Source organism: Acanthisitta chloris, unplaced genomic scaffold (assembly GCF_000695815.1).
Source record: "Acanthisitta chloris isolate BGI_N310 unplaced genomic scaffold, ASM69581v1 scaffold2768, whole genome shotgun sequence".
Taxonomy (NCBI): domain Eukaryota; kingdom Metazoa; phylum Chordata; class Aves; order Passeriformes; family Acanthisittidae; genus Acanthisitta; species Acanthisitta chloris.
In genome coordinates this window covers 80,421-94,984 of record NW_008688511.1, presented here as the reverse complement: position 1 = coordinate 94,984, position 14,564 = coordinate 80,421, and the positions used below count along the sequence as shown (strand labels likewise).

The 14,564-nt window shown below is 36.5% G+C and overlaps 1 protein-coding gene across 1 annotated transcript in view; it reads left to right on the top strand.

The window, feature by feature from the left end:
* Positions 1-14,564, top strand: part of VAV3 (vav 3 guanine nucleotide exchange factor) — a 98,553-nt gene that overhangs the window by 48,495 nt on the left and 35,494 nt on the right. The window contains exon 18 of the mRNA XM_009081029.1: positions 1,536-1,581. Within this exon, the coding sequence (XP_009079277.1) occupies positions 1,536-1,581 (46 nt within the window). The remainder of the gene's footprint in view (positions 1-1,535; positions 1,582-14,564) is intronic.

The following is a 14,564-nucleotide window of genomic DNA, read 5'->3' as shown; positions in this document are numbered from 1 at the left end:
GAGTGGCTGAGGGAGCTCTGGCTGAGGAGAAGGGTGTGCTGCCACAGCCTCTGCCCAGACAGTGCTCTCCTCACTGCACCCTGAGCCATCCTCCTGCCAAGTGCTGCCTGGCCTCTTGCCTTTTTGCCACGAAAGATCTGCTAAGTAATGGCCCTCCAAAATATGTGGATCCCAGTGTGGTCCACTGGCTGATGCTTTCCCCGTCGTGCAGCTGGGGATCTGCGAACGGATCACATGCTGGGCCTTGTGGACAAAGCTGCCAGACTCGCCTAAGTGAGGTGCATTGCTTTTGTTTCAGTTTAGAATTTCTCTATTTCCCTTAGTACTTTGATTTCCCCTCCTGCCCCTTTCCCTCTCGTGCAAATCTGTGCTTACTCACCACACTGCATCAATCCATATCAGCAATACAGCTTCCATCTAGGAAAACCAGCATAGGATATAATTGAGCCTTTTGCTTTTATTCAGGACTGTTGCCTCCATTGTGGCAGCAGTTTTAAATTTCTCTTCTTGCCACTACAGATGAAACAGAACTTGCATCCTTTCTTTAATTAGAGTTGTGAGGTGCAGAGAGAATATGTCCAAGGACTCAAGAGTTTGAAAGCTGTTTTCAAACCAAGCTTTTCATTTTGCTTGCTTGCTACAGGGCTTGGTAATTTGGTTATGCCTCAGGTTACTGCTTTCTGGCTTGCCTTGGTGTGTGTCCTGCATCAGCTTATATCAACTGCAAGTAAATCAGAGCAACCTAATTGTTCCCTTTGTTATGCAACATGCTTTTCTCTGCTTGGTTTGATTAAAAAATAAATAAATGCATGAACCGTCATGCAAGTTACCAGTTAAAACAAGTTTGCAAAAGCAGATAAGTTGTTCACAGATATGCATTATTTCACATTGAAATTTCCAGAGATCCATATCAAGTGTCTTGCTGTATAAAATATAGAAAAGAAATGCAAATAATCTGAGTCTTGTCAGAGAGTTTGTGATTTCACAGAGCTCTGGTTCTTCCAATTTGAGAGAGAGCCATGTTCTTAAACATACTTAAGTACTTGCCCAGAAAATAGGAAAATTAAGTATTCCATAGGGAATTCTAGATAGCTTCAGTATAAATTAGGAATGGTAAAAGTTTCTACTTTATTAAGGCAATGCAAGTGGCTTCAGCTTTTGTGTTGGTGGACATTTATCTGGGGCAGATAATGCCAAACTGCATATTTTTCTGCTATAGTATTCATAAGTGATTAAAAAATGCATTTGCTCTGGGTATTAGGAAGTGTTGATGTATGAACAAACCTTCTATGGATTAAGAATCTTTTGAGTCTAGTATCAGAAAAAACAGAATATATGAAAAAACTGTCGACATGAATAAGAATATTTTTCAAAGTGTGATCTTTCTACAAGATAAAGATAATTGTGTTGGGGGTTGGGGGAAATAACTTTAGAAAACCAGCTTTGCGTAGTAGATTGTGGGAATGAAAGGAGTGCAATGTGCCTACATGAAGACATGTTTATTCATATCCTTGATTTGTATTTTTGCTATGCAGAAACGAACGAATGGAATTAGAAGGAACTCTAGACACGTGGACCCAGGTTTGTGTTGTGACTTTTTAATAGTTAAACATTAAATAAAAAGAGCAAGAAAGCTGTTACTTTATCAAGTTGTATTATGAACGCTATTGTAATGTACACAATGTTGAGAACTTTCTGCATTGCTGAAGTCATGAAGGTCTAAAGCAATTGCTCTGTGACTTCAAAGATAAGGTCAGATGGTTGAACTCTATTTTTTTTTTTTTTTTTGTTCCTTGTTTTTTTAAGCAATGCTTCAGTTCTATTTGAACAACAAAATGCCTCTGGGCTTTCAGTTAACATGACCCACCCTACTGTACTCTGCAGTTTTAAGTGAAATAACCCAGTGATGAAAAGCAGGCAGTTGCTTATAAGCTTAGGTTCTGATCCTCCAAGTTGTGGGTATTCTCAGGTCTTAACTGTAGTGGTGCTCAGTGCTTAACTGTATGAATTGCTCTTCTGCAAGGCATAAACCAGTTGCAGTTTTATGTAGAATTTCAAAGTGATTTTATTCTGCCTGTTAGCTTATAGTAGATACTTTTGTGGAATCATGGCAGCAGCCCTTAAGAAAATTAAATGCTTGCTTATAGACTGTGTACTCAAGTGGGTGAACATTTTCTCTGGAGACCCATTATGTGTCTGTATAAAATACTCAATGGTTTTCAGTGTAACTGTGTGATATTTTTAGTGTCATTTTTACAGTAATTACATTTCTGTCCTTTATGTTTCTTGTGTAGTTTAATTACTGGAGGTTTGTTATGCAGATATTATTTGGATTAAAAGTAAGCTGTGGATTATTAAATATTTCTAGATGTGGACACCTGAGAGTAGTTGGAGTTAAACATTAAACAGGATGGCAACTCTGTACACCACATTACAGCCTGGCAGAGCTAAGCACTTTTCAAAAAGTAGGAATGCTGGTTGTGCCACTAGCATTGCAGCTGCCTTGGCTCTGAAAGTCTAAATGTTGTAACTAGCTGAAACAGACCACACCTTTCTTACTCACGTACCTTTGACATGTTTTGGAACACGTATCGTCACTTTGTTCCCTCTAGCAAAATAAACCTGATCTATACATTGTTCTTTGTGTTGTGATGACTGCAGTCATTAAGGAAAAAAATGAGCACCCTGTAACTCTGAAAATTAATAGAGTCAGAGGGGAACACATCAAGAATGTGAAATAAATAATGCAGAAGAGGATAAGAATACTTCTTCTAAGTGTTTGCCAAGAGTTCTTGCCATTTGGTGGTGTATGTTGCAGTCAAGTGTAATGTGCTTGCAGAATAGTCCTTATAGGTCCTGATCTTCAAATACAGCTGTCTCATGTAGAATCTTAGAAGGTCAAGTAATTTAACTTTGAGAACCTTTTGAGTATACTGCTGGTTTTACATGCTGTTGAAGTCTGATACTAGCATTTACAAACCTTTTGAGTATACTGCTGGTTTTACTTGCTGTTGAAGTCTGATGCTAGCATTTACGTGATCTTGACAAAGATAGGTTAAAATCAATTTTTATTGAAGTCTAAGTACCACTGAAGTCACCAAAAGTAATTGAATTGCATAGATGTTTAAAAGCTGTGTGTAACCAATGCCTAAAATATGGTTACACTCCCCTCCACCTACCTCGTCCATTTACTTGCACACAACAGGTCCTTGAGTTGTTGGGATGGTCTTACTGAATGAAGTATTTGGTCTCCATAATACTTTCGAAAGCAAACAGAAATGTAGAACATCTGCATTATGCTTAAGTCCCTTTATTAGATGAGTTGTTGCAGAAGACTTCTTACAGAATTGCGTCTGACATTATATATGTTTTAAATAAATAAATAAAAATGAGTAATATATTGCACACTAATGTATGTACAGTGTGAGCTTTTGATTTGTATTTTGTCAGCACAGTCGTTCTGAGTCCTGCTGTAACTTGGTGGAGTTAACTTTTAAAGAAATGAATGTCTTTGGTAAACTCTTGGCATTTATTTTGCATTATCTGAGTACTACTACTCATCAGATTGCACTTGAGAGACAGAAAATCCTATCCAGAGGGCAGCACTTGTAAGAGATCAGTTATTTCAGGCATGCACCATTGGATTGATTCTAAGAGTTTTTCCAGAACACTGGCAGTAAATTTCTGAAGAATCCTAGAACCATGTTGCTCTTCTGGCTGAGAAATAACATTTAAATCTTGATGTGCCTTTTTATTTTTAAAGGAAAAATAGATAAGGTTGACTGCCCAGACTGCTTTGTCCTTTAGAGGTTTAGTTTACTGCTACCAGCATTGCATGTTGTGGTACTGAAGCATGGGAACTAGGTTAGGAAGCAGACATTTGTTGTGAATCAATAACCAGTACCTGCAGTGGCTAAATATTGGTGGAGTTTGATATCAGCAGAAATTACAATTATTTTGGGTTGCAACTTGTCAACATCACGTTCTGTCATGTGTATCTTTGACTATTTTAGTAAAGAATAATGAATGCAGGAGGCATAGCGTAGTCAAATTGATGCGTTGTACTTTTTATGCCTGTTAGAGTCAAATACAACTTTTGCTGAGACAACCCAGAAAGAAACATCATTTAAGTCTGGTGAGAAGCAGTGCATGTTGAAGGATGGCATAAACAAAACAATATGAGGGTACTGGATTAAAATATCTCTTGTCTTCATCTGGTAAAGCTCATTGATGGAGGAACCCATCTAGCTGAAGTACCCTAAAAGGAATAAGTTTGTTCGTGGCTTTTCATTTGAAGTTTGAAGTTAGGTTGAAAGTTTTGGCAGTGACAGGTGACAGTTTCCTCTTTGAGATTTGTTTTGTGCTGAATAAGAAAGAAGGTTAGAAGGGAAAATGATTAATGGATGATGAGGCACAGAAATTCCTGGGAAATGAAAGTCATGAGCAACACATGCAGATACTGTACAAGTGAAGAACAAATTGGAAATCATAAGAAAATATAACTGTCCTTATGCTGTGCACTTAGCCTTCAGGCTGTCCATCTGCAGAGAGCCTCTTGAGTTACTTCATCTACTAAGTCTTAAGGGGACAGGTTTTAGATAACCTTTCTTTGGATTAAGCTGCAGATAATAGAAGCAATTAAGAGAACGAACCTGTGAATACATCTGCAGCTATAAAGCCAGGAAAAAAATTGGTGTAGAGCTTGCATTTGACTGTAGAACAACATTATTCTGCTTAAATGCGCTTGAGAAGTGGTCAAATTGGTGTCAGCTTTTGCAAAGAATGAGTATGTGGAGTGATAATTATATAACATTTTATCCTTGTGTAGGAAATGTCACGAAAACTTTTATGCGTGTGCTTAATTTTAAGCATGTGATTTGCAGTATTGACTTAAATGACAAATGAACCATTCATATGTATATTCATAAGCATAAATTAAGTCTTTGTGTGAATTCTTGAGAAGAATGATGTAGTCTGACCAATGTTTTTAATAGAAGTACTTTTGTATGTATTTTAATAGAAGTAAAAATTACTTTCTCAGCTATTGAAATAGTAGTGTATGTTTGGTATTTTTTTTTTACAGTTAAAGAGTCTAAATGTGATAGATTCACAGCTTAGTGTTTTTAAAACTAGCTTTACCCTAAACACTGCTGCTAATATAAACATTGGAACTTTAATCTCCAAAAGTGTGAAAGTATAATTCATATCAGAAGGATAAAGTTGCAAAAATAGAACACTAGAAGCCTTATAGTCAAGATTCATTGCAGATTAAACTCAAAATCTGATCTGTGAAAGATCATTGCTGAGAATGCTTTGACTTCTTAAATAGCTGATTTTTTTAATAAGCATGGATTAAAGATTAGAAATCCTTAGTTCTGAATTGAGGGGCAGAATCAGCATGTCTTTTTCCCTTCACAGAAAGTAAAATATTGTGTATCTTTTTTGGGAAGGAGGGACACAGTATTAGTAAGTAATGCTTTCCCTTCACAGAAAGTAAAATATTGTAAATCTTTTTTGGGAAGGAGGGACACAATATTAGTAAGTAATGTATGCAATGCGATAGCTTGTGCAAATGTATTTTTCAGCCCAGAAGTTCAAAGTTCAAATAGTAATATTAGATAGAGATATTTGTATTTCTGGATGGTGTCTGGTCCATACTTGCTTTGTGAAGCAATTCTCTAATACTGGTTTTACACAGAATATGAAAAAGGGATCTGAAGACAATAACTGGGTTTATGGCCTGAAGTATACACATGAAAAAAAACAAGCAAAAATCTGTGTAGGGAGAAGTACAATATTGGTGATATGTTTATTTCATTAGATATAGTGGGAAATGAGCTACCGTGTACTTCGTATTTTGTTGAAATTGGATTTTGGAATCTTTTAACTAGGTTGTGTCATTGTTATATGTGTGTGTGATTAGTAAGCAGTGAAACATATTCAGCTGTTTGTGTGGCATGGTAATGTTTGCATCTTGTCTTCATAGTGAAAATTAGGGGATAGTGTCCTATTGGCAGGTAAATTTCCTTTTCAGTTAAGAATGAGGTTTATTAGATTTCAAAAGAGTCCTCAGCAGGACAGATGCAATGCTGCTTACTGACATCTTGTTTAATTCTGAGGGTTCTGAAGTCCTTCAAAGGCCTTTGCAGCTCTAATGTGACCATCTCTTAGTACTGATAGGAGTGTTTTAACATGTTTTACATCATGTGGCTGGAATAGTGTTGGTGTTTGAGGCCAGTTGTGAATTTCCTTGAGGTCATCATGTTCTTACAAGCAGTAAATGGTGCAGCTTCTCCCAGGTGGACCTAGGTCACTCAATTCAGTGCTCAGTTTGTGAGATCAAATTAATTTATCTCATGTATTTATTAAAAATACATATTCCATTCAGCATCTTTGCTATTTTTTTTCTTCTTACTACAACCCTGATGCCATGTGCTGCACAAAATAATGAATTCATCTTTGTTGTGGTACAAGAAAGAACATGTCTAATGTTTTGCACCAAGAAATTTTCCACTAATGCATTTCTGGGAGGCAAAGCAGAGTTTTGTCTTCCAATGAAGCATTTCAAATGCAGTTTAATGATTTTTATTTGGGTTGTTTTATTTTAAATTAAAATTATTTTTACATTCCTGTTGGGGAGAGGTATTTTGAAAGGTGCCTGTCCCCTTGGCATCTCAGCAGTGAGCTAACATTCAGAGAAGAACATAGCCTTTAGCCTTTTCTTTTAATTAAACATCAGAAGACCCAGATGCCAAAGGGTGAAATGTATTTATTTTGTCAAACTCTTTCATCCTTGTCTGGTTGGATTGCAAGATTAGTTTGTAGTTGAGTAATTTAAACTCTTTTGTCTTATTGGATGTGTTTTTGGAAGTGTCTCTGTATTTTAAGCAATTAACATTTTTTTTTCTTAGAGAAATAATGGTGTTTAATACATGCTCAGCCATGTATTAACGTAATATTTAAGCTGAGGTGGGTTAAAAAACCTACAGTATTTTCCTGTTTTTCTGCATAAAAACTCTCATCAACTAAGCAAAACAGAAGACAACAAGGGAGTTGTCAGGCAGAAAAAAGGAAATATGAAGTAAAAGTGGACACAATGGGCACAAAATTCTGAGCAATAAACCAAAAAATTATACTGTTCAGTATTTTGTACACACAAAAATAGACCAGCAGTATTTTAAAAAAAGACACCTGCAAAAGTTATGTTGCCCAAAGCTGCCTTTACTCACCATGGCAAGTAGAAGGGAATTGCATAGTATTTTGCTCGTTTATTGGGACTTAGAAATCTCTTATTCTTCTTTGAGAGGAGTATTGCATTTACTCATCTATTATCATATCTGATTTTAATCCTCAGGGTGCTGTCATTCTCAGAAGGCAAAACAAAGATAATGAGGCAATGAATGATTAAAAATAGTCAAAAGTTACTGAATTTTAACAGTGCTCTAAAGCATATGGCTTCTTTTTTTGTGGCTCACTCATTTAACTAAATCAGTATTTGATCACTACTTCAAAGTAATTCTCACACAAAGAATTTGGGAAACATTGTAAAACTGAAAGCAGCCATCCCATGGGAGAAAAAAGACTGCTGAAAATTCACAGAAGGGAAGCTCCCAGAACTGCCTCTGCCTTCTGCCTGAGGATGGGTTTAAAGCTTGGTAGAAGGGGCCAGAGGAAAGAGCCTGAGAAACTGATGCTGCTTTTCAGGAGAGTTTTTAATCTGATCACCTCTCAGATTCCCAGAGAAGAGAACAGTGAGGCTGAGTTAGGCTGCAGGCCAAGCTAGCTCAGGATCCCTTCAACAGTAGCCAATTAAATGGATGCTAAAGAATATGGGTGAGATGTTGTGGTACTTCCTGCCATACCTTGTGGTTTTGTTTCATAGCTCTTAATTTTACTTCCATGTATTTTCATTACCAGTTTTTGAACCAGTCTAAAACGTTGGTGTTCACATCCTTTAACTGTCACTTGCATAATTAGTTGTGTGAAAGAAAACACCACGTTGTGTTTGCTTTAAACCTGCTGCCTATTACTTTGACACCTCTTTTTCTTTTTAATCAAGAAAATGAATATTAAATTAAGAAATAATGTGTATTTTCTCACTTGTCGTGATTATGCCGCTCATGAGTTGTCTCTGTCATATCCCCTCCAGTGATATCTCCTCTGGCCAGAAGAGCCATTAGCTGCTTAATTCTTCTGATACAGATGTGCTTCTGTACATCTGACCATCCTGTTTGCATGCTTCTAGGTCCAGTAGTGATCAGTCTTTCTAGCTGTGTGCCTGCTCCAAGAAATTTGATTGATACATAGGAAAATTACATTATGATATTAAATAACTGATTGTAAAGAATACTTGGCAATTACTCTGAGATCTGTTGTCTCTACAATACCTGTTTTACACTCCATCACTGTGCATGAGTATTCAATCCATATGCTACTTTAACTTAAATATTTCATGATGGTATGACCAAATAGCCTCCAAAGGCTCTTCCAGACAGAGTTATTCTGTGACTTGTAACGCTGCTGTTCATGAAATCTTCCTTCAGTCCTTTGCAAGTAGTGTTCTTTTTAAAGAAATGATTTTGCACCTCCTACATGACTTAATCCACTCTTACTGCCGTTTCAATAATACTTAGTAATTTTTCGAACAAGGAAAGCCCAAGCATGGATTACTTTGGGTGACCCTCTTGGAAATCACCTGCTGTTATCAAAAAAAAATTATTATTTGACCTTTGATTTGCTGTCTTTCTTCTGTTCATTTATCTGGAAGGGAAGCTTTGCCTCTTGTATTGTGAAAACTACAAGAGAGCCTCAGAGTGAGTCCTGTTCAAATTATTTTGTTAAGCTGCATTAATATATAATCTTGTTGCTCATGCTCATTGCCTGCTTCAAAGAGCTATAAAAAATGTCCCTGATTTTTCTTTTAAAAGTATTTGTAGTCTTTACATTATATTTATCCATACAATGGGTGTATAGATCCAAGTTCTGTTTCTACAGTAGACTTTACTAGTCTGCTTTGTACAAATGTCAGCTATTTGTGTTGGGACCTCTGCTGATTACAGCTGAGTTGCTCTAAAATATTGCTTTCACTTAACTGTTTCTCTGGTACTGAGGCTGTTTTAAGAAATGGGTTGCAGATCATAATTGAAACCTCAGCAATATTATGTTTGAATTTATTTAATACTTACTATTTTCAAGTAGTGACAGTATAAAAATTGATATGATGGTTTTTTTAGTAGAATAATTTCATTCAACTCCATTGTTTTAACCCTTACATGTGATTTATCCAGGAAAAAAGAAAAGTATCTTTATAAGGGATTCAGAGAAAGCACTTGGAGTTCAACCCTCATTGCTGCTCTTGCTGACCTGCAGATAAATAGGAGACGTGCTCAGTCTTGCACTTCTCATAATTTGCATTTCTTAAGCTTCAGTGTGTAACAGGGAATTAAAAAGTAACTTCTTTATCTGATACCTTGAAAACATGCCTCAGTCCGTTAACCTGAGAGGTTATTCTTTAACCAGCCTGTTTGGATTAGGACATGCGGCGGAGAGGTGAGCATGAAGCTCTGTCTTTTAGTTCAGACAGTAATGCAGCACATTTACTGTTCTTGGACTGTTCCTTAATTGGGTTTGACAGCAACAAACAGCATGAAATATGATACAACAAAAGCTGCACGTATGGATCACAGCTTTCCTTCCAGAATAACATCATAGTTCTGGCAGTAACACTTTACTTGTGACTTGGTGATAATTTCATTTTAGTGCAATGGAATTCACTCAATGCTAGTACATCTTCTACAGGTCTTTCTTTTTTCTGCTTCTGTTAGACCCTACAGGTTGCCCTATAGTTTTCCCTCTCTCGTTTTTTGGATAAAGGATAAGTAAGGAGAAAGGCTCAAAAGGTAAAGAGTATGAGACATAATGATGGAGACTTAAATCTCTGCCTGCCCTTGTGCATTGTGTGCTGGTTCTGTTATGTGCTTGTTTCTGGTGATATTGATTTAAATCTTCTAATTGTATGCTGCTCTGCACACGGCTCAGGCATCTGGGAAACATTGAATGATCAAATAAACTCAAAAAGCTGATGCTAGGATTTAAGTGTGTAAGGCATATTCTTTGTCAGGGCAATATTTCTCAGCAAAAGAACCAAGTCTGGGTGTTCTTCTGGTGTCAGTTTGATCTCTGGTGATTCTTTGATGTAACTACAGTCTCTTGCCACAAGGTGTGGTGCTCTGTCCCACCCAGGTGTTCCCTCGCTGTCTTTCTTTTGAATCTAATGTTCTTCTGGTCACAGGGCTAAGTAGCTTCAACGAGATAACGACAAACTGGTCAAGGAAGGCAGTGGCAACGGGGAAATAAGTCACTTCCCTCCTGACTGGGTTGTTGGAGCAGCTCAGTCCTGAGGCTGCACAGTTAGTGGGGGTGTGACAGAATACACTCATCCTGGCTTTGATGGGGTATCAACCCATACACTTTTTTGCTTTCAGGTATGTTTAATATCATAACAAATTACATGCTTTGGAGTGTATAATCCCCATTCAGACTGGAAACAGAAAATAGAATGAGAAGCTTCACCGTTGTGAAGATTAATATATGAGGGTTTCCTTGATGGGGAGGGGAAGAAGCAAAAATATTTAAGATAATGCATGATTATTGTGACAGCAGTGACATCTTGACAGGGGACTAAACTTGATTCCGATCTTTATTACCTATGAGAATTTGCCAATGACATCTTGATTTTGCAACGAAGATCAAGTGATCATGGTTGATTTTATTCTACGTTTTCATTTTATCTTTAAAACAACACCCTTTTATTGCTTATTATTTATTCATCATGTGAACCATCTTCAAGGTAAGGACTCATATGTAGACACGAAAAATTTAAATAGCTTAATTTCCTAAGTCTTTTAAAAATTTGTACTAAAAATTGAAAATATTTTTCTTTGCTAAAAACGGAGTTAGCAGAAACTGTAGCACATCAGAATAGTACATAATATTTTGGTATACTAGTTGTACTAGAAAATAAAGTGTAACTTGTACATGAAGAATGGACATAGGTATTTAAGATATATATGTTTTTATACTCAGTGGATATTTAAATTGTGATCTGAATGACTTTATCTAGGCATTCTAACACAGGCTAGAGATACTACAAATTCATGGGAAAGCTGTAGGTATCATAAACTATGATGCCTTTTGGATTTTCTAGAATTAATTTTCATAGATTGGCAATGCTTCAAATGTGTGAAGTATGCAACATAAAAACAGAAGCCCAAATATATACTATTTAGAGAGAAACAATTTAAACTACATTGTGGTGGTAACAGTGAAATACCTACTCATCCTGTTTTTACTTTTATAACACCAATAATTTGTAATGAAAGCAAGTTTTTTTTCACTTTTCTCAATGAAAAGAAATTATTTGCTGTAGCCTATAGAGACCAGAAAAGTGTAGGCATATTTTTTGAAAGCAGGTTTGGTTTATCCAAAACAACAGTGTTTTTTCATAGATTAATATAATGCCATAATTCTTGGCAGCATTTGTTGCTTGCATGTAAAGAAGGTCCATAAGGCCTGGCATTTTTTTTGAATGTATGTTAAGAACTATCAGTTAAGAAGTAAAAACAGTGTCTGCCATAACCAGGGTAGAGGCCACAGGAAAGAAAAATTGCTTGAAGAGTGAGATCACAAGAATGTTCCACTTGAAAAGCTGAAGGATTATGTAGCATTATGAAGAGGGTGCATGCAGGCAAAATTATTTGTCATTTGCTGGAACCTGCCTGCTTTGTTAGGCATCAACCACTTCCCCTTCAAGTTATGTAATAATTTAAAATGCCTCTCTTGCCAGAGAATTTAATTCTTGTAAGTAACAGAAATGGAGACTAAGGCCTTTCATCTTAGAGGCAGATGCTATTAGTCAATACTGAGCACAAAAGAAATTGCGTGAAAGATAATTTAATTTTCATTTTTGCAATGCTTGATGAATAAAATGTCAGCAGGTTTTCAGCACTGCATGCTTTTTCAATTTGATACCTGTGAAAGTGTCTAGGTGGCATAGGTGTGGATATTCGTGTGCTATGTGTTCTTTTAGAAATTATTTAGTTTGTGAATTCTCAACAAAAGAATGACTAGGTCCTGTAGAAGGTTCATGGCATTTCACAGTATTCGATTCAGCTTACAAAGTGGAGTTCCTGTTCTCAAACCACCTTCCTCTTGCTGCAGAATCATCCCTGGGCAGGCAGAAGTTAGTATCAAAAATATAGCTGAAAATAATTACTTCTGTGGAATAATGGATTTCTGTCTTCCAAGATGTATCCCTGTATTTCAGAGCCTTTTGCTGCACGTAACCTACTGTCTGGACACACCTTCATAGCTCATCTATAATATCTGCCCAGTGCAAGTTGTTAGCACCTCAGGGCAGGTACATGTTTGAACAAATACATGTATTAGAACACCGTGCCTGTCTATGGCATCACATTAAAAGATGTGGTAATTAACGCTGGTTAATTTTCATGCCTTGTGCTTTTATAAAAAGCAACACCGCATGTACCACACTTCTTAATTCATATGCCAAAACTCTAGTTTGCTTAATTTGAAAGAAAATAATGAAGCTTCTTAATTTTTAGGCAATATGATTTTTAAAATTTGTATTCCTAATTCACCTAGTAGACTCCATTGAAATGATGAGATTTCATTACTTTGTCGAAAGAAATGAAATTGTACTTTTGAACCTGATTATTCTTTATTGTTTGTTCACATAAAACATTTAGTGCTTGGCCAGTTCTAATGTTTGTTCAAAGTGCTGAGACTTTGCAATCTGGGCAATTCCTAAATCCTGTACTCTCACAAGGATGCCTCCCTATGTCACTGCAAGTAAGGACTAGTTGCCTGAATGAGCATTTGAAGTTGTAAATTGTACAAAACACAAGAGCTTGTCCTTCACACTTGTTTTGAAGAAAACATGCTGTGAAAGGGAAACCAGGGTCTGTCAGTGAAAGAAAAATAGTTTTCACTCTTAATTAATCACAAAAAGTATGTGGCTATTATCATTATGAGTTCAGTGACTTTCTTAGCTCTCTTCTACTTTCTCTCAGTGCAGACCTGCAGATAGCCCTCTCTTCTGAGTAAGTGCCTGGTTTTGACTATGAGTACTAAGACATGATGTTGGAATTGCACATGAAACTTCAGTTATTTTAGACATAGGTTCTTGCATTGGCAGTTCCCAGTTTTCAGTCTAGGGTATGTCCAGGCTTTCTAAATTTATGTGCTAAAGTTTGTGTAAAATTTAAAAAGTTATAGTAAAAGAAATTTGGCGAGTGGAGCTCAAAATTTTGGTCCTTGATCTTTCCAGTACTTGGTACTCCTCCTTTCTGAAAATGGCATCCCTTATTGCTGCAGTTTATATATGAATCTGCAAAACCAAATGTATGTGTTGTAAGGGAAGACAGTGTTTGAAAGAAGCCTGGGATAGCTTCTGAAAAAGCTTGTTGTGCAAACAAGAATGGGTTGGCATTTGTAGGTCAGTAGATTATTTCTGTAGTGTACTTGACTAATTTTTGGTTTACTTTTGTCCCCCCACTTCCCAGTTTTCTCAGTTTCTTTTCTTCCTGTTTTGAGACACAAAAATAAATTTAAACCTCAGAGTGAATCTGAGAGAGTTGTCAGCAGAATCACCCTTAAGGGCATGAGAGACAAATGGTCATCGGTCATCTAAATAATGATAGGTTCATTCCTTTCCCAAAAGGCAGCCCTTATGGCTGTCTCCTCTGAAGTCCAATAGCATGGCTGTTCAGAAGCATTTTTGTAGTGCCTGTTTTCTCTTGCACAGAGACAAGCTTCCAGATTTCTCACACTGAATGTCACAGTGTGCCGAATGTCTCTGCTTAAGAGTGAAGTAAGAAAGTGCCTTCTGTTGGAGTTACTTTCTAAATAAATATTTAATTCTGAAACTTCAGTTTGGATTCTGAATTTTCTTGGCTAAATTGCTTATTTCTGATCAAAATAGGTGCTAGCTGTATTCATAGGACCCCTAAGGTGACCTTGACTTCAAAGACCTGAAAACTTAAAGCTGCTGCTGAGATTGTTCACTTCAGTGCATGTCTATGTTCCTATGCTGCTAATTTTATTAATGCTGCTCATATTGTCACTAAGTACAGTTGTCTTTGGTGAAAAAAAGATATGAGTGAAGCCAAATCTTGTTTTTCAGAGCAGGGGAAGATGTCCATTTGTCTCTGCATTTTTTATTTAAGAAACACAAACGAATATAGGGAAAAATAAATGTGTAGAAATATTTCAGAAGTTATACAGTTTAAAAATGCAATTATATAAATTGGATAGTGTTGCTAGACTTGTTTATTTTCCTTGTAACGAACTCCTGCTATGCTCTGCAATGTAGTTCCAAGTTTTGTGTGGATCTTAACTGTAAGATGGAGAAACAGCTACTTATCAGGGGGCTTTTTGCTAATTGGTCAGGTCTACAAAACCCAAAGAAGCAAAAGGACTTCCTGAGTTGTGGTGTGTTTGTTTCTCATAACAAGTTGTTGATCAGACTGTTAGCAGACAGATTT